At 43.3% G+C, this 20,585-nt stretch overlaps 1 protein-coding gene across 3 annotated transcripts in view; it reads left to right on the top strand.

Moving 5' to 3' along the window:
* Positions 1–20,585, top strand: part of NEO1 (neogenin 1) — a 171,215-nt gene that overhangs the window by 38,519 nt on the left and 112,111 nt on the right. For all 3 annotated transcript variants that reach the window (XM_078600157.1, XM_078600158.1, XM_078600156.1), the window contains exon 2: positions 4,189–4,509. In XM_078600157.1, coding sequence (XP_078456283.1) covers positions 4,189–4,509 — 321 coding nt within the window. The remainder of the gene's footprint in view (positions 1–4,188; positions 4,510–20,585) is intronic.

Here is a 20,585-nt window from a genome sequence, read left to right as displayed (position 1 = left end):
CGGTCCTGGGCCTCCCCTAGGTCGACTCAGCCTCAAATGAGTACCTGGTGCGGTGTGTAAACATCGCCGCTAGGGAGACAAAGGCGGTCGGGCGTGGTGCTGGCCACCCACCCCCTCGTGTACCGTTCTGGCCTTCATAGGTGCTCGCTAGCAGCACTTGCCCCTACAGTCTGTTAAGGCTATACGGGGGATCTTTATCTTTGTCACCCCGCAGTATACCTTTGATGGTGGCTCACATAAATTGGCCTGGGAAGTAAATTAGCATTGCCATATGTCACCCTGACTAAAGCCTGAATGTGCGTTTTGTGAATTCAGTATTTTGGAGTGCCATGCCGACACGTGATGCAAACTTCGATTACAAATTGAAGATTCAGATGTTTTTTTTTTTTAACAAGCAATGCCGTATTTTAATAGCCTGCAATAGGGTACAGTTCTTTCTCAATCCACTGCTGGATGAAGGCCCCCTGCCCCACCTCCGCACACACGACGTTGGTCATGAGGAATGTTTTCTGTTTACCGTACTTTACAGGGTGGTGATGGGGCGGTAAAAACGTGGGCACCCGGGACCGGTTTGAATGTCCACTGGCCACTGATGTTGACCGTGGCCACGAATTCAACTCGGGTCACTGAGTTCGCAGAAACAGTGCACGGACAAATGTACCACAGCTCCATCCCATTTAACATTTCATTCTAGAGGAGTCGTTTATTTTGTTACTTTGCGTGATGACAATATCACGAGGCTGCCAGTTCAAATCTAAAGCAGGGACTAACTCAGCCCATTATTCTCCAGTGGTTGATACAATGAGGCACCACTTTTTTTGGCAAGTTAAGAAGTGGTTGTCATTTAAATAGATTGGATCACCCTCCCCCCCCCCTGATGGGCACGTGGACGTTAAAGGGAGGCTGAGATCCACCAGTTGAGATGAGCACCATTCGTTTTTTCAAGGAAAAACTGGGAATTTTGTATCATTTCAAACATTCGTATGATGAAAGTTAGTGTCAATGAAATATTAAAATTCATTAATAAATCACCAGGACGTAAAAAGGTGCCTTGTTAACGTAAAATATTAGACTTTTGTTTTCAAAGACACATTTGCAAAGTATTGCACACACTTAACATCACGATACATTTTCCAAAATCCCCAAAATGCACCTGATGTTCCTGTTACTTGGTATGGATGCTGCTCACAGGCAACTGTAATGAACGGGGATGGCTGGATTTGTTTTGTTTTATTTGTTTTATTTGTTTTATTTGTTTTATTTGTTTTATTTGTTTTATTGCTGGATTTGTTTTATTTTCACGTGTGATCCTTAAAAAAAAGACCAATTGTTATTCAGTTATCAATCACCATGAAGAGAACATGCCCTACAGTGTATTTCACTTAATTACTATGAGACAATTAAGGCTGTGATGGCGTTAATGATGTCTGTAACTGCGGCAAGGGTTATTTAACAGGATTAATTATGATTGTGTAGCTAAAAATGAACTAGAAATTGAATAATTCTAATAACATGACCTGAAGATTTTTAATTGCAGTCTCTCAGAGACAGCCACACATAGCTTACGTGCAAAATATATCAAACGCTTAAGTTGAAGGACGCCATGCATAACTTAAGTGCATTTAACATTCAGTGTAATTATAGCATAACACGTAGCAACACTGAATATTATTGTAGACATGCTTGCAATGTCTGCCAACTGTTTCCCTTGCATGTGCGGTAGCTTCATGCCCCTACTGCTGCATTGCATGTGCCCGCAGCGCTCCAGTGGTTCACATGCTGCCCTATGAACCCGGCGACCCGAGTTCAATTCCTCGCCAGGCTAACGCCGGTTTCCTGGCGAGTCAGACGCCGCCACAGCACTCCTTCACCGATCCCCATTGGCCAGCGTGGAGCAGATGTCGCAAATGGGTACCCGTACCAGTACCCGGCCGGGTACGGGTAGCCGGGTATCGGGTAGGGTACGGGTATCGGGTACCCGGTTGCGACTTCTGGCATGGAGACAAAAGACGCGGTCAAAACAACTCGCCGTGACTGACACGGGATTAGGCGATCTTCGCCAAGCGGTGGACAGATCATGGCTGTTGACGATAATAACGCTCAGCAATGGTCTGGATATTTGATCGCCTTTGTGGTCTTCCTGGCCAGCCGCTACTCCTTCCAAATGTGATGTCTCGTTTTAGAATGTGATAACTCACATTTGGAAGGAGTCAACTCGGCCTACCATTACTCCACGGTTGATAAAAAAAAAACAGTTACGACTTTGTGACAAGTTAATAACAGTCGTTCTTATTCTTGGTTCTTTCGGTAAAGTCACGTGGAAGGGAAACAATGAAATATTTTATTATTATTTTTATTATTTTATTGTTTCCCTTCTACGTGACTTTACCGAAAGAACCAATAATAAGAATCCCTGCAGTCACGAAAGCTTTACATCAAAAACTAGTTGTTCTATGAGAAAATTACCCCAGTCGTGGGAGTGTGGAATGTCCAGCAATGTTTCAGGACAACCATTATTAACGCTGACTTTGGCTGCACATTTCATTCCAGTTGTCTTTGGCAAAGTCAGGATTTTAGAGGGTGTCATTTTAGAACGGCAGTGGAAGATAATCATTCAGCTGCTTCTAGTGCAGCCTTTAATTGGTCTCTCTTACTCAACAGGAGAAGGGGATGTGTGCTCCCTTGCAAATATTTCACCACTGCACAATCTATTATAAAGATGCACAGTTCTCATTTTAGTTGACGGAGAGGTTTTGTTGAATTAAGTGAACAAATGACTGTGCAAAGTACAACGTTTATTTAGTGGAGTAATTTGTGAATGGGCTGCGGCGATTAGCTTGCTACACTTGAGAATGCGGTTTAATTCATGTGACCACCCAGTTTTTAACCCAGTGTCTCAGTCTTCTACTTCTTTCATATGGCATGAAAAAAGCAACGGGGCTACGATTATTTGATGTTGTGAGCCATTCCCCGGCATCTGGGTGGGGTAGCTGAGTGGTGTGGCCCACTTGTTCCACCAGAGTACGCGTCTTGCATTGGGGCAGTCATCCAGTGATGTACGCCAGGTGGTTTGCACCTCTCCACATTTGCAGGTTGTGGCGAGTCCCTGCTCTACAATTTATGGAGGCAATATCCACACCTTCCACGTGTTGTTTTAGACACGGTTGAATATCTCAGTGTTGCTGTGACAATGACCTTATTCCAAAGTGTATCGAGCATAACATATTTTTTGTCCATCTTCCATGCATTCTCTCCATTTTACAGACATGGATGTATTGTATGGAATACATCATGACAGTAATAATAGTATTGAGTGAAGATTCCTTAGTCAATCGACGGTTGGAAGAAAGTCCTCTCCTACACTACCCATATTTTACAACACTCTTCAGTGAAAATGAAGTGAAGGAGTAAAAGGGGTGGGGAGGGGTTGATGCCGCATATTTCCGAAATCCTAAATTTTCTGGCCAGGGTAGAGGGCATCACACAAATCTCATGATGCTCACCTGCAAGCTTCACGGAAAATTGTTTCTCGACCCAATTGTGCAGATGTCTGGGAGTAATCCCGTCATATGCGTGGGATTTCTCTGGCCGATCTGCAGTCATCCCGCATGCAAAAACACTCATTAAACAGGGATTGAACGAGCATACCGATGCAGGACCCTCCTGAAAAAAGATTGAATAAGCAGTGTGAATTTTTTTTAAATCGAGTCAAAGTGTCTCCTGAATTAAACGAGCTGTGGGATGGCGCTCATGACTATTGGTGGCCCTAAGCCAGTGCTCGAATTTTCCCACTCAGATGATGGGGGGGGTGGGGGGGCGGTCACTCCATAGGACGATCACTGTTGACTGCAAAGCACCTCTCACATTATAGGCACTAGAGGGACGAAGGACCGGGGTGACCCCTTGATGGCGTTTTGAACTTGCCTTAGATAACCCGTGATTTTGTTCTGATGGATTGTGAGTAGGTGAGAGGCACTTGTCGACAAAGTGTAGCCGCTGCCATGCCAGGATTAGCAAGAGGCATTTCCACTGTGTGCGGGTTTTTTGTGGTTGTCCCGTGTAACTCTCCGACACATTTACGAATTGTACCGAACACTTCGGCAAAACCCGACAACGCTCGGGAGAGCCAAAGGGTTTCCGCCGCCACTACGACCCGCTCGCTGACAAATCGAATTCTCCTCCGCGCAGGCCTGAACAAGCGGACGTTCAGCCCCTTCCACTTCACGTCGGAGCCGCGGGACACGGTGGCGGCACGGGGCTCGTCGATCGTGCTCAACTGCTCGGTGCGCACCTCGGAGGGCACCCCCCGCATCGAGTGGAAGAAGGACGGCACCTTCATCAACCTGGCGACGGACGAGCGGCGCGCCCTGCTGCCGGGCGGCTCGCTGCAGCTGCAGAACGTCCTGCACGGCAAGCACCACAAGCCGGACGAGGGCACCTACCAGTGCGTCGCCACCGTCGACTCCCTGGGCACCATCGTGAGCCGCACCGCGCGGCTCGTCGTAGCCGGTGAGAGAGAGGGAGTGAGAGAGCGAGAGATAGTGAGAGAGCGAGAGAGAGCGAGAGAGCGAGAGAGCGAGAGAGCGAGAGGGCGAGAGATAGTGAGAGAGCGAGAGAGAGCGAGAGAGCAAGGGAGTGAGCGAGAGAGCGAGTGAGCTTCATCCCCATTGCGTTGTCATTAATTTGGCAGGTACGTTGGGGTGGGCAGCGGTGGTGCAGCGGGTTATAACCGTGTTGTATGTCCGGCCATGGCCGACGTGAGCGGTGAGTTACATCTGAACCAGTCCCTGGGCCGTCCATTGCCTTCAGGAAAACCGAAATGGCTAGCATGGTGAATGTCAGTATGTAAGTTGAACTTCTGTGCACCGTACGTAGCCAACCGTGTGAATCGGAGGTGCGGAGGAAGGACGACAAACTAACACGGGGGCATGACAACAAACGAGTTTGGTCATACAACCCCAATGATTGACACGGCAGGGAAAGGCTTTCATTCAGCAGTAGTTTGACAAAAAACTGGAAACGTAATTTTTTAATCTGGGGGTGGGGGGGGGCAATTGCCACATGGGTTCGTTTTGAGTAACCAAATGGATTAATAAAGTTTGTTAATTCAGGGGGGCCTAGCCCCGTGTGTGGCAATCCTCTCTTGTCCAGAAGTTGGGGTGGAAGCTGGCCCCCTCTCGTGCCCAAGTTCACAAGCCCACACCATTGTAATCTACATAGGAGCATAATCAGAACCTCGCCAACAAGGTATTATTATTATTATTGTTCTTGTACTGGTAGGAACCACCTGGTTCCACCAGCCCACAGGGGATTATTGTGTCCGTCCGTCGTGCATCCAAAAATGGGAGGGGTGGGGCTGGGTGGAGAGGGGAGGGTAGGGAGGGGCTGGGTGGGGAGGGGAGGGTGGGGAAGGGCTGGGTGGGGAGGGTGGGGCTGGGTGGGGGGTGGGGAGGGTGGGGCTGGGTGGGCAGGGGCGAGTCACCCCGTGGTGCCCTTATAAAACTCAACGTTTAACCTACTCACGCCGGCTTGTGCCCGCCCTCACAGTCGGCCATATTTGCGGAATACACCACGCCGCCGTTGACCCTGGCCATTGACCGAGCAACCCAACGTTCCTACCAGCTCCCTCCGCAGGAGGAATGTGTTCCCCAGGAGATTCTCCACTGAGTGCCATCGTTCTCTCTCAGGAGGTTTTCCTGCCATGTTTCGCACTCGTTGGCAGCGAGCTTTTTTTTCTGCCACGCTCCGCGATTGTCTGTTCCACTTCTTAAGTCACATCTTCAAACTCACCTGTTTGTGCAACAGGCTTTCTCCATTACTTAAGATTGTACGTAACGCGCTTTTGAGACCTTGTCGGTAATTGCGCTACAGAAACTGAATTTATTATTTTCAACTTTGGCAAATTTGCACCGTAAACTTAGTGTTGCACTTGAACGCGGATCGTCGTATTGCTTTGCAATGTGCACACCGCTCTTCTAAACTGCGCGAGGATTTCTTTCTGTTCAAAGTGTAGCCTGAAAATTGGTGGTAGCTGAATTAGCATTCAGGTTGATATGCCTGTATAGATATATTGCAGATGATGTTTCCTATAAGCCAATTTTTCTAATAAATCCAATTATAATTGAAAATAAGTAGAATTACATGGTCGTTCACAAATGCATACCAACATTCACACGAGCTAATCTTCTCATTTCTCATTACGTCCCTTGATTAGCTCCCAATTATCCTGACTTAGCAGTAGAAGTTTTAAAGGGCAGACTAATGAACGGTATGTTGGCGCTAATTTAATTAGTATTCCATAAAGTCTCAATCACACTCTTGACAGAAATGTTTGTGACCATACTCAATATATATATTCAACGCGACAACATGAATCTCTTTATAATCAACGTTTTTGGGTTTAGATCGCGTTATTTATAAATGTGTCGTAACCCTCCACCACCCGACACGGCCAATCAGTAAATCAGGCCCCTCCCCCTCCCGATGCGTTGTACTTAGCCCCGCCCCCCTCCCTCCCAATACGTTCCATTCATTGGCTACCACATTCTGATGAGCTCCCCCCCCCCCTCTCCTCCCCCCTTCAACTTGCTTATAAGGGATTACATCTTGAATCATTGCCTCACTTGATGCAGCTAATTCGGCTGTGACGGTCCCACCTGATGACGGAGACTTGTGTTGCCTCCGAAACGTCGTGATTTTTGTTTTATTTTATTTTATTTTCATTAATTTTGATGTTTTACCTACATGACTTTACCGAAAAAACCTAAGAATATGAATACAGTAAAAAAGTGTCACGTTGACAAAAGACAAATAGTGACACTTTTTTACTGATTGACCGTGTCGGGTGGTGGAGGGTTACGACACTTTTATAAATAACGCGATCTAAACCCAAAAACGTTGATTATGAATAATATTGGTCGCGAAAGCCTACGTGTTAAACTGATGAATCTCTTTACTTTGTTTGGACAATGAGTGTTGGGTCGACGATAATAATGAGTCACTTTTGCCACGTATTTTTAGAAATGAACTCTTAATACAAGCAGCAGCTGCTCAGCAGAACGTTGGGACGTAGCTTTCTTGGCGACGCCGCAGGAACATTCTGCTTCAACGCTGACCGGAGCGCTTCCTCGTGTTTGTTTTACCTTCGATATACCAACGTTACAGCAGCAGTTTTTTTTGTGACACAATAAAAATGTGTATAATATAAGGATGCTTTTTTTTCTAAACGTTTTTTTTTATTTGATGGATATCAAGTTTAAACCGCAGGAAATTGTGGCAATTCTGCACCCCAGTGGTAGAGCAGCTTGCAAAACAAAAAAAAGGCAAATGCTCCTCCTCAAGCCAAGATTATCCTGTTTCCTGTCCATCGTAATTGCAATCTTCCCACAAAAGGGTAAGCGGACGTTTATTTTTTTACTTTTGTATTTATATCAATGCATGGCATCTGCATTGGACATTATAGGTGGCTCCCACTTTGATATGGGGTTTTCTCACAGCCATTCTGTGTGCAGACAAATTAAAACATTTGTTGAGCCAGAGAGTTATTGTCACAGCAATAATAGCGAAATCTTGTAACCAATCTAGCGTATTATCTTTTGGCTCCTGTCTCCTCAGAATAGATGTGTTTTGTTTTCACACTTGGATTCAACAAAGCACTGCTTTTTAGCAGGTATATGTTGAGTTTCAACACGTCTTCAGAGTTCAAACTGTGCATTTTTCCCATAAAAAAAATAATGATAAAAAATGCACAAGATAATAAAGTGCATGTGTTCGCACATGGCTTAAATGTTTTAAAATATTTGTTGTGTTAAATGTATGGTTTAAACTTCTTTTGGAAACGTTATGTAATGGAGGCAATTTTTATTGCTTACATACTATTTAAAGGGGTGCCATGAAAAAAAAACTGTATCTATGAATGCATTTGTCTATGTTTGTGTTGCATTTTATTTTATCAGTGCAGAAAGTCTCGTGAAGCCACCTTTATTTATTTTGCTCAGGATTGCCGGTCCACTCTGGCTTGGCACTTTCTACAAAGTTTTTCGGCATTTCAAAGCAAGAAAATAAAAATGATTTAAGTGCACCGTAGAAAAAGAATACAGGGAGAGAGAGGGAGAGAGAAGAGAGAGTTTTAAGACAATCTAATGACAAGATGCTGCTCGACACTGAATTCACGTTTATTTGAGCGGCATAGTAAAACAAAAATGCTGTGTTTTGTTCCACTTTCAGTTTTGTTTGCTTAGCCTTATTTTGCTTATTTCAACTTGGGAGCCAAAAAAAAAAATCTCCAAAGCGATGAAGTGAACGGAGAAGGCAAAACACTTTTTTTTTCATTCTTCTGAGAGCATTGAAAGGAAAGGCACGAGTTCACTGGGACACGCGATGTTAGCACGCTTAAGGAGCACAACGAGACGAGAGGGCATTCATTATGAGCTTGGTGAGCAGCCAGTGAATCGAATACGACCTGGGTGCGTGCAAGTGTTGCTTTGGTTCAAAGGTCAAACGTGAGTGACCTAGAATGGGATGTTTGCTTTGTAATTTGTTGTATAAATGAACGATTACGTAGGCAAGGCATTGGCCCCTGATGTCTGGCTCCTTAAGTAAACTTTTATTTTTGTGGAATTCAGTCAAGGAGTGTAATAAATGAGAGAGGGTTGTCTGCGGTTGATTAATTTGAGTAAGTGGAGAGAAAAAAACGTGCATTTTTACGAAGTCCAACAGGGTGGATCTGTGACAAAGTGCTCAACTTACAATGTAAAGTCTGCAACTCGGCCCATGCATAATATTTCTTCTGGTTTAATAAAATAAGCACAACTGTGATTCATGAAAAGGAACCATTCGTCATTGTATGGAAGGTCTAAACTCATCTCGATCTGCCCTTCTTGGGCGCCACAGTGAAGAGATGTTTGCTATCTTCTTGGTTCTTTCGGTAAAGTCACGTATAATGGAAATAATAAAAGAATAATAATAAAACATGTTTTTACATGTAGAATGGAAATAATAAAATAATAAAATAATAAAAATACAACATGTTTTATTTTTATTTTTATAATTTTATTATTTCCATTCTATGTGACTTTACCGAAAGAACCAAGAAGATGAATCCCTGCAGTCACGAAAGCTTTAAATCGAGATGTTTACTACCTCGCTTGGTATGAAAGAGGTCGTGGGTTCGATCCCAACCCTAACGCTTGCTGTATATTTTGAGTTTGCATGTCTTTCTCTCCCCGTGGTCGCGTGGATTTTTCTCCGGGTCCTCCGGTTTTTCCCTCCACATTTAGAAACACCGCTTTTAAATTATTTGGCTGCTGTAGATTCCCACGTGATAAGCCACTTCGTTAAGCTATTATTTGTGGCCAGGTCGATTCTGAAAAAAAGAGCCTTTCGTCTTAAAATAAAAAAAGTTTAGTTTTAAGTATTGTTGTGTTCTCTGCTTCAGCAATCAAGGCCTTCTGCCAAAGCCCCCACTTGGCCATTGTTCAGTGGGAAGTCACTCTTCTTCTCTGCTGCCCCCAGCTATCCCTGCTACCAACTCCCTGCCCCTATTCAAGAATCGACTCAAGTCCTCCCCCTTACCATCTGTCTGTAACGCTTTCTGCTCTTAAAAAAAAAACTCGTATATATGTACTTTATGTTGTACTGTGTGCAAGGTGTGGCTTTTGAACTGGGCTAGCAAATGTAATCATTTTCATATTTAAAAAAAACGGAAAACCAGAGGTCGTTTCTACTCTCTTGTTGGGCTTTCGTTCTTTAAAACTTCTCGCTCCAATGAAAGGAGTGGGTGGCCTTATCCACATGCAGTCATGTTGCCGTGGCACGTGTGGGGGACGCTCCTTCTCCCACGTTGCTGCGTGCATCTGGAATGACCGCGTGTCCCTGCTGCAGATTACACCGGTCTGGTCGATATCAGCATCTTCATGACTAACTGGATATTTCTCTGTACAGAGTTTGCATGCATGCCTAATTTTATTTAAATGTTCCACTTTTTTTTGGATAATGTTACGCTTTTAGCTGCTTTTCGTTGGCGATTGTGTCTTTGTCTCCCATTTACCTGTACCCGTCTCTCTTGTTTTGCTTTTGCATGATTTGACAATCTGTGGGTCATTGCCTGGGGTCAATAACAATTGTCAATGTATACTTACTCATTAATTTCAACCACAGTCTAATTGTAATCATTAAAATCATCTAACAATGCTGCTCTAATTGTAATTACAATTGGCCCCAAGTCTGCTGTGGGTAATGTATACACAGAATACGTGTGTTGCTCAAAAATGAACCACAAAACCTTGCTGATCTCGTAGTAGTAGGTTTATACCCTTTTCAACTGGTACAAAACTGACACCTTTATACAAGGCATCATGTTTGCAATAACCACAACACAAGTAGTCAAAAATGCAAACAAAAAGAAGCAACTCTGATAATGATAATAATATGCACTGTCCTTGAAGTTGATTGGTCCACACCCGAGACGGCTTTCTTTAGAGCCTAGTCCCCATTGGTGTTGGACCAGAAGACACCAGAAGGCGTACAACTCAAACACAGTGCAATATCAGAGTTTTGAGAGCTCGGGGTAAGCATTTACACTATGAGATCTCTTTTACCAGTGGCAAAATATAGTAGTAGGTTTTTACCCTTTTAAACTGGTACAAAACTGCTGATCTTGTCAAGGAGCTATCCTCGCAGCGGCTTTTGGCTGGCAATCGAACAAAGGCGGTCACCGCGTCGCACGCTTTCAGATGTGCTTCTGCGGGCCGTCTGGAACGGCCTCTTCCTTCCGATATTAGGAAGCCACTGGAGCTGTGCGCTTTTAAGTCATCATTTGGATTGACAAACTCATTTTCTTAGAACGGATTTTTGTGTTTAGTTTGTCCGCCCTCCCCCCCGCCGCCACACCTCCGATTAGCATGAGTTGGCTACGTACGGTGTGAAAGAAGTTCAACACAGACACACATACATACATTGTGTTTGTCGTGCTTTGTATTGAGCTCTATTCCTTGTCATTCCGGTGGCCGAGGGCCACCACTCACAAGTAAGGCTGCCCTGGTCTCTTGGGTATCTCGTGTGGCGAAAGAATACGTGCGAAAAAATGAACTGTTCTCGAGAAGCTGAACTGAACTTTGTTTTTTATCTTGCAGACCTCTCAGCTGTCTCTGATGAGGCCTGTGCTGCGTTGTAACATTGGGATCCAGGTCACCCACGCAGTTACCTCAACGATTTTTTTTTTCTCTTAAGCTGGTTAAATGTATAAATAACAAACAATACTAAAATACAAATTAAAAAAAATAATGATATGTATCAGACTAATAAGTAAAATACTGTATTGTAATATCATACACAAAGAGTGGAGATGCTAAATTTGGTTATGATTGGGCCCAATCATCTGAGGTCTGGTCAGACCCAAATATGATTTTTAACAAATGGATCTAATCCATATTGTTTTCGGATCGAATCATCTGGCATTAAAATCCACTCCTGATCTGCTGTCCGGAAACAGATTCAAATGGTCGTGTAATATCCCTATTCTGCAAAACTCTATCCCCCTCGTAATGAAAACAAATGTTAGAGACTAAATACGAACGGAGCATTTCTTCCCCTGTCAAACTGCACACTATTCGTTTCTTTCTTTTTTACTTTCTGTGCAAAGCTATGGTCAGAGCTTGCGGCTCACGATATGAGCGTTGTGTTATCACCCCACTCAGGCAACGACTCTCTCTCCTTCAGTTCGATAGACTGAGTACCACATTGTGAGATGCAACTCCGATGAACACTACCACAGCAATGTGTTTCTTTTACTAATGGCTAAGGGCCATGAATGCAGGAGCTATGGACAGTAGACTTTATCAAGTAGGAATGTTGACTTAACTTTAAAGGTTAAGAACATTACATTGCTTCCAAATTGGATTCGATTTCAAATTGAATGGATTGTATACCCCTCCTAATAAGCAGAACATTTCGGGGCTAATCTAACACCTTTTAGTTAAAGGAAACCTTCCGTTGTACAATAGCACACTTATCTGGTCTCATTAAACATGCATTTTAATTGGTTACCTGTCAGTATGCACGTGTGCATATGAGTTGAGTCCGTCTAGTATATCATGAGTTAATGAACGGGTGACTCATGTGAGCATGCAAATGCTACTGGTCATGTTACAGGAAACAGCAGTTGTGCCTGCGCTAAGAATAGCGCACAGCTCAGGAGCAAAGAGCCAAAGGCATTCACCATTCCTTATTTTGTTTCTCACTGATAAAAAAAAAGACATTTCATTTCGATTTGTATATCTTTGTTCAGCAATGGCAAGCGCTGGATGAACATTCGATAGTGTTTTTACCGACTGAAGTCGTTGAATAATAACAGATTAGAAAAAGAAGCCGAGGACAAATTAATGAAAGAACAATGACGAAAAAATATGCCTCGGTTAAATTTGCAGCGTGCAGCTTTGATCATTTGTGTGCTATTCGAAATAGGATACTTCTACAAAATTAAACACAAAGATCCCCGTAGCCTTAACAGACTTGTAAAGAGTGCACAGCACACGAGGGGGTGGGTGACCAGCACCACGCCTGGCCACCTTTGTCTCCCTCGTGGCGACGTTTACACTTCACAGCAGGTACTAATTTGAGGCCGAGGCGACCTATGGGAGGCCAAGGACCGGTTCAGATAATTGCCACCGGTGTTGGCCGTGAGCGGGAATCGAACTCGCATCCCCCGTGCTCGGAACGCCGCGCTAAGCGCTACGAAGCTGGCGCTTTCCAAACAAACGCGCGCGATTTCTTTTTACGAAGTCGCTTCCCTAATGCTAAAAATGAATTGTCTCCAAGGTGAAATGAGGACCAGGGGCAGTGCTCATATCCACTTGCGATGCCAGGCCTGCAGTGGCAATTCCACTGCATGGTGGCAGAGGCCAAGGCTGGCAGCATTTGCGTGTTAATTAAATGCATAAAACGCTTTGTGAAAGTGTGTGCGGTTCAGACTCTTGGCCTCCTCTGTCGGTGAGATGATTAGTAAAATGGCGAGAACGTGTTTTCCGCATTTAGGGGTTACCGTAGGCCAGAGAAGACACCCGCTTCGTGTGATAATTCACACAGAGAGTTACCAACAAGTTATTCTCTGCAAAGGGGGTGAAAGGAAATCCCCAAGGTTACGCTGTCGTAAATGAGGCGGAAATATACAATTAAAATATTAGACCTCAGAGATCATTTTTACGTTTGATTGAGATTTTATGCAGTTTTATTGAAAGATTTAACTTTTTTGTTTTCAAATGTAATTATCACCTAATATCTTTTAGTCATTCATAATCAACGATTTTTGGGTTTAGATCGCGTTATTTATAAATGTGTCGTAACCCTCCACCACCCGACACGGCCAATCAGTAAAAATGTGTCACGTTGACAAAAGACAAATAGTTCACTGCTTTAGCCCACCGGTGTGTTGAAGCCACAACATTTACAATTTGAGTACGACGTTTCGCTGGTAATTGCATCCAGCATCATCGGGCAATTCGCGAAAGCCTACGTGTTAAACTGATCTTTTAGTCACTTTTTTTTTAAAGAGCAATATTGTTACATGTCACTACCGAGGTAGTAAACGTTTTCTTCATGATACCATATGACTAGGTGGCCTTCGAGTTAGGGGGCATGTGATTTTTCGCGGGTTGTCAGTTCAAATACTCGCTGAGAGTTGCCAAACCATCATCTCCTGCAGGTTGATCAAATTAGAACCACTTTGTGGTAGATCAATAGTTGTTCCCGTCTGGTGGCGATTGTCCCCTGTCATGATAATATGGAATTTTCACCTGCTAGATTAGGACCACCAATGAAGATTAGTAACCATCCTCAGTATTCATTTGAGCCTGTAAGGTTTGTGTTGTTGTTGGTTGAAGTGAACCCAAATGCACAAATTTAGTGATACAACCTCAACTCTAACGATGAATATGCGCCCATTTTACTTGGTAAATATGCATCCTTTAACTTCATATTAAATATGTATCATTGTAACCGTGTAGTTTCTCCTTGCATGAATATATGCTAAGTTTGTGGATGTATTTTAGAAAATGGGCATCTGGACAAACTTTCAAATTTCACAAAAAACTGTTTATTTATTTAGTACACGTAATTGCACAGATATGTGAATGGTAAAAAAAATGCCATGCCGTTGGCGTTCATGAATGAAAACAATTGAGTTGGTCTTCAAAACCACATTTCCTTTCTATTCACAAGGCTTTCATTCGGCTGTGACAGTGCAAAACCCTGATAGGGTATTGAGTATTTACCAAACAAAGGTGTCTTGGTTGAAAGTGGGTGTGAGCGTCATAATTCCTTAGTGTGATTGATGAGAGGCTGGCCCAAAGAGCTCTGAGCTTGTGCGAAAAGCAAATGGAAGAGCCGTTTGTTCAGCTGTGGCGATGACTCTCGGTGACCTTTTGGTCCGGGAAATTTAATCCATTTAAATGTGTTTGCCTGCAGGCCACTGACCACTAAAACAGTTCCCGTAGTTTTCCAAAGCGTTCCTGCTTAATGACAACATTAAACTTTGGCCAGAATGTTTTAGGTTTCAGTGTGGGGGTTGTCACGTGTGCCTTAAAACATAAAGCATTTTCATTTAATAGCTTGTTAGCCATTCGTAAGGTATGTAAAAAAAAAGATTTGTTGGATATTATCCATAACATATGAGCTCATGAACCAATGTAGGTTAAGTTGTGCTCATTAGGGGCAGCACGCAGATTGTTAAGACTCAGTAAGATATTACCTTTCTGCTTTGGTTTTGAAGGCATAGACTGCACACATTTTACACTTATTTCCTACAGAAGATGGAGGGAGCATCATTTTGTTTTTCGTGATTCTGTGTGTTGCGCACTTGCGTTTGTGCATGCTGCTGTTAGTTACGATTATCTAAAGCGGTCCTGGGCCTCCCCTATGTCTACTCAGCCTTAAATGAGGACCGGGTGCGGTGCGTAAACATCTCCACCAGGGAGACGAAGGCGGCCGGGTGTGGTGCTGGCTACCCACCCTGTTGCATGCCGTGCCGGCCTTCATAGGTGTTGGTTAGCAGCACCTGCCTCTTTGTACCATCTTGTTATCTGTTCTGCTCAACAGTGTCCACATGGTAGACTCATCCCTGTGTTAGTCGAGTAGTCAGAATCTGTATTTTTCCCGGAGACATCCGATGAGCAATGCGGATCTTTTTTCACTGAGTAGTGATGTGGCATTTGGCTGTTTTGTTCACCGGAAAGCAACAAAATGCGATTTTTGTTTGTACCAACGCAGGACCCATGAGCATTCGTTTATTCCCTAGCGATGCACATTCGTGTTATTAGACACACCATGTGGTTTTCCCATTTTATTGACTGCGTTCCTGACAACAACAACAAAACAAATCGATGCTTAATGCAATTCGTAAAGAGCAGGACTTGGGAGACGAAGGTGGTCAAATGTGGAGTTGGCCTCCTTGATAATCTCATTCCCTTATTTAATTCCAAGCGACGTTCGGTCACCTCCACCGCCTTTGCCTCGTTGAGTTTTCCCATGCAGGGGAGATGGCGCCACCATACTTTGTGACGTATTGGTGGTTCGTGTGATGATGGAGTGCGTAAGATGGCTAACAGTTGCATTGAAAAGTACGTTATAGCAGAGTATTGCAGGCAGGTTGCTGCCCTACCTGTGTGAACTTGTCTTGTTTTTTCATCGACTCAATTGGCCAAAATATCTCGAGGTTAATCTATCCTGACAGATTGTGGTGATTGAGCGATACTCTCCTTGGTAATTATAAGGTATACTTGACCAAAGTTGAATTTAATCGCGCAGCTTGTATTTTCATCGCCAAAGTAAGGAGACCAATTATGAAATGTGGTTGTGATTGTGTGCATTCTTGCTGCGACGTCCGCACAAACAAAGGCGCGAGTCAGTGGGTGACGATGATCTAATGCTGACGAGTCTAGGCGGTGTCACGATGGAGACTTTTATGCAAGGTAACAGCATCGTTTAAAAAAAAAAGTTACGTAAGCTTCGGTAAACTAATACCAAAAATATTTAACGTTTTTAATGTATTGGATTAAGAACAACAGCTTCAATATTCAGTTTAACACGTAGGCTTTCACGACCAATGTCATCCATAATACAGGTTTTTTGGGTTAGATCATGTAAATATATAAATGTGTCGTTAAACCCGCCACCACCCGACACAACCAATTAGTAAGGTGTGCCGTACTAGTAACGAATTGGCACGTTCTGTTTACGTGACACACCTTACTAATTGGCTGTATAGGGTGGTGGCGGGTTTAACGACACATTTATATATTTAAGCGATCTAACCCAAAAAACCTGTATCAGCTTTAATATTCCCTGAAAAAGTCCAGGCATTTGGAATGTCGAACTAGCTCCTTCCCTCCGTGGTGCTAGGAAAAGCCTTTAACTTTGCTATGGTTGCACATCCATCGTGACCCCCGCTTCCAGAGGTGACTGGTTACACGCCTTCCTAATTAAGTAATAGAGTCTTTAACGCACAATTCGGAGGACAGGACTATGCATCTTTAAAGCTCTCTAGCGAAAGGCTACGGGGATTGAACGGTCGTGTTTGTGTGAAGAGGCTCTATGGCATTGATGCCCACTACTCAGCTACAAACAAAGACAACGATCCGCCGTATAGCCTGAACAGACTGTAGGGGCAAGTGCTGTTAGCGAGCACCTATGAAGGCCGGAATGGTATACGAGGGGGTGGGTGGCCAGATCTACGCCCGACCAACTTTGTCTCCCCAGTGGCGATGTTAACACACCACACCAGGTACTCATTTTCAGCAGAGTCGACCTAAGGGAGGCCCAGGACCTTTCAGATAATTGTCATTGGTGGTGGCCGTGAGCGAGAATCGAACTTAGGTGACCAGGTTCGTAGCGCAGCGCGCTAACCGCTACACTACTCAGCTGCACGCACACACACACACTTACCAATTACCGGACACCAGGTCATGCCTGCCGCTGTAACCGCAGCTTAATAAGAGCATTCACAAAGAGTCGCATTAAGAACACGTGCTTACCTGACCTAATAAGGCAACATTAATTAATATAATTGGGCTCCTACCCTCAGCTACTCTCAAAGACATAAGGGCGGAATAGTGACTTGTGTTTTTTTTAACTAGACCGGTTGAAATGCCTCGGTGCTCATTTAAAAAAAAATGGTACCAATGTGCATTGCTAATTGGCTCTAAGTGCCATAGAGTGCTGGAAACATAGCACATTTACATAGAAAAGAGAGCATGCGGAGTTTAATAGCAATATAAAAAGGACTGCAGCCTGGGCACAGAATGTGATTTTGCAAATGTAAAATGTTGATGTAATTTTCACAAATCTGGCTGTCGCCTGATTATGCTGGTTGTAATTACTGCCAAAACGTCGTGCTCGAATTGGAAATGCTGTGGGCTTACTCTCCAACACACTGGTGTGCTGAACGAGTAACGAATTGTCATGTTTTATTCACGTGATAACCCTTTTGAACTGGCTGTGTTGTGTCGGGTGGTGGCGGGTTTAACGACACATTTATATTTACGCGATCTAACCCAAAAAAATCTTTTATCGGTAATTTTCACAGTTTCCGAGTTGCATGTATGAAACCTATACTGTGAAATGCTATCAGGCAAAGTCCAGGTATAGTGATTATTTGAAATATTTGTGCTGTGGCTTTCCTGTCAACAAAACAGGCTTCCAAACATCCCATGGTGTAATTGTGAATTACCTTAGCAATGCAATTTGTCGTGAACACAATTATACATTTGGATCACATACTTTACTTCACACTGTTTCAGAAATTGTCTTAATGTATAGTCCCTACTCACTCTGTGTGTGTATTTGTCTGTGAGGTGTGATATATATTTATATATGTTAACGTGGGCATAATAATTATCCCAGAATAGGACCTGTAAATATAGAAGCAGTCACAAATATGTTATTGGATGTTGCAATATTGCTCTTTAATGTGCAGTTGAAAATATTTAGCAACTTAACAATTATCAGAAAAATGGTAAATAGTAGTCCTTAATTAGTTCAGGAAATCCTTACAGAGTGTAAGAACTCTTCGTAATGGAGACCAAATTTTTCACCTTATTTAAATTAACATTTTTATTGACTCTATCACTCCAAAAATGTATTTTCTACCCACACATAATGCTATTTGATTCAGTCAATGTTACACTTAACGTTGTTTAAAGCAGAGTTCATTTTCCCCAACCATTAGCTTTAGAATTGACCACGTGTTCTTCAGTTAGTTGGAAATGTGTTCGTGAGGTTGAATATAGTTTGTCTATCCGCTCAAGGGTTTAGGTCGGTTTGGGATTTTAATTGTCTTGGCATATCAATCGTAGTAAGTGGTTGTTAAATCATCAGCTATTATTTATTTTTGTTAATGAGTTTCAATAATGCAATAATGTTAGAATAGGTTTAACACGTAGGCTTTTGTGACCAATATCATTGGTGAGAATGTCAAGCCTTTTTGAACTTTGTTTTCCAAAAAATATTGAGAGATGTGAACACAAAGTGTTGCATTGGCTGAAGCAATATATATTTTTAATTTTAGAATGAAAATGAGCAAATTTGCTAACATTGAGGATAATATGTCCCCTCTACTGAATCCTACAACCTGAACTAGGTCACAGAAAGCCTTTTAGCGACTATAATACACTTCCAAATGCATGCACTAAATCGGATGTTGCGTTTATAAAATGGCCCCACAGTAAATCCCATCAATCTATCACGTAAATAAATGGGTCATCAGTGACGAGTGATATTTTAACCGCTCCTGGCCTCTATCCACTCTCTTCACCAACCTGCACTGACCAGCATGGTGAAGTATGGCCAAACATCCCCTGCAACAAACGCAGCATGGGGAAATCTTTAGTGGATTGACAAAATACTACAAATTACAACAATTATAGCTCCTAAGATGTCAATGCAGTGCTCTAAAAATGTCATACATGGCATGTATGCATGCCGGACTTCTTTTTCACCTTTACAGTTGGCATTGAGTGGACTCAAATTCAAAATGTGAAATTTCTTCTGTCGGAAAATGTACAGTGGCCAGGCGCGAACATCAATTGCGGCCATCTTGAGAACCGGTGGTGGTCAACTCAACGTTGTCCAGAGTCATTCTCTCCCTTAGAAGAAGAACCCCCCCCCCCCCCCCACTGTAGCTGTGTAGGGTTTCACAGTTTGCACTGTCTTCTTGGTTCTTTCGGTAAAGTCACGTAGAAGGGAAGTAATAAAATAATAAAAACAAAACGTAATAAAATAATATAATTCTCACGACGTTTCGGCCACAACACAAGCAGCCGTCCTCAGGTGAAGAATGAAACACCACCAAGCTAGGAGCGTATATTTAAGCTGGCTGGAGAATATACGCTCCTAGCTTGGTGGTGTTTCATTCTTCACCTGAGGACGGCTGCTTGCGTTGTGGCCGAAACGTCGTGAGAATTATATTATTTTATTACGTTTTGTTTTTATTATTTTATTACTTCCCTTCTACGTGACTTTACCGAAAGAACCAAGAAGATGAATCCCTGCAGTCACGAAAGCTTTAAATCGAAAGTTTGCACTGTGTAGCTCTCTCTCTGATGAGTCCTCGGGTTCTACCGCGTGCGCTGTGCCACGATGTCACCCTGAAGAAGCTCCCACCCAGCATGTTGGGTGAAACGTCGCATGTCAAAATAAGATTCAGGCAATCCGATGAGCCTTGAAGCTCTTTTTCTTTTCACAGATGTCCAGTATGGGCGGCGTACCGGACAACACGCGGTAAACAACCAGAGCCGAACTATCTATTTTCTGACGTTGTTACTCGTTTCATGAACCCACAGATGGATGACACAATGAGTCCCGATCTCCAAATGAGATTTCAATGGTCATACCATATTGCCTAACGGCCAGATGTAGAGTTAGGAAAACGAATGAATAAATACGGACAATGAAATCACTGTTTCTCCGTGTCAAAGCTTACCCCTCGAGTCACTTCTTATTTGTGTGTCACAGCGAAAGGGAGACTGACTGCCTTTGCAATTATCAGATGGATGTCTGGCTCGTGGTTTTTTTGTGTTGCTACGCGCCGCACAGGTGAGATTCAGAAAATTGCCACTAATTACTGGAAATGTTGCAGTGCTACCCCCCCCCCCCCGCCACAATGCTTCGGGAGTGTAGCGCTGGGATCCCCAGGGCCACTCTGTTGCCATGGTGTAGCATTTGCCATGGATAACCATGGCACCACCAGCCATTTTAAATGAGAGAGAGAGAGAGAGAGGCCCCCTTTGTTCTGCAGCTTCTGTGTTGGCGCTCGAAGGCAATTCTCTCTCTTTTTTTGGGGGGGAGGAAACAGGAGTTTGACTTTTCCGGCATTGAAAGTGGGTCATTCTCTAAGTATACTGACAGCAAATCTTGTAATTAAAGTGACAGCAATTGTATTTTTTTTTCTTTCGTGAATGTAAGTTACAGGTTTTTTGATGGGAGGGGGGGGGAATTTTGTTTTTAAGACTGCAAGCAATCTGTTTGGAATGATGGGATTACACACTTGCTAACTGCGGTGATTTCTATGGAAGTAATTTTTTATGTTGAATGTTCCT

The sequence above is a fragment of the Lampetra planeri genome, chromosome 13, assembly GCF_965212315.1.
Source record: "Lampetra planeri chromosome 13, kcLamPlan1.2.h2, whole genome shotgun sequence".
Lineage (NCBI taxonomy): Eukaryota > Metazoa > Chordata > Hyperoartia > Petromyzontiformes > Petromyzontidae > Lampetra > Lampetra planeri.
The sequence above is the reverse complement of the archived record's forward strand: the minus strand, read 5'-3'. Positions and strand labels throughout refer to the sequence as shown.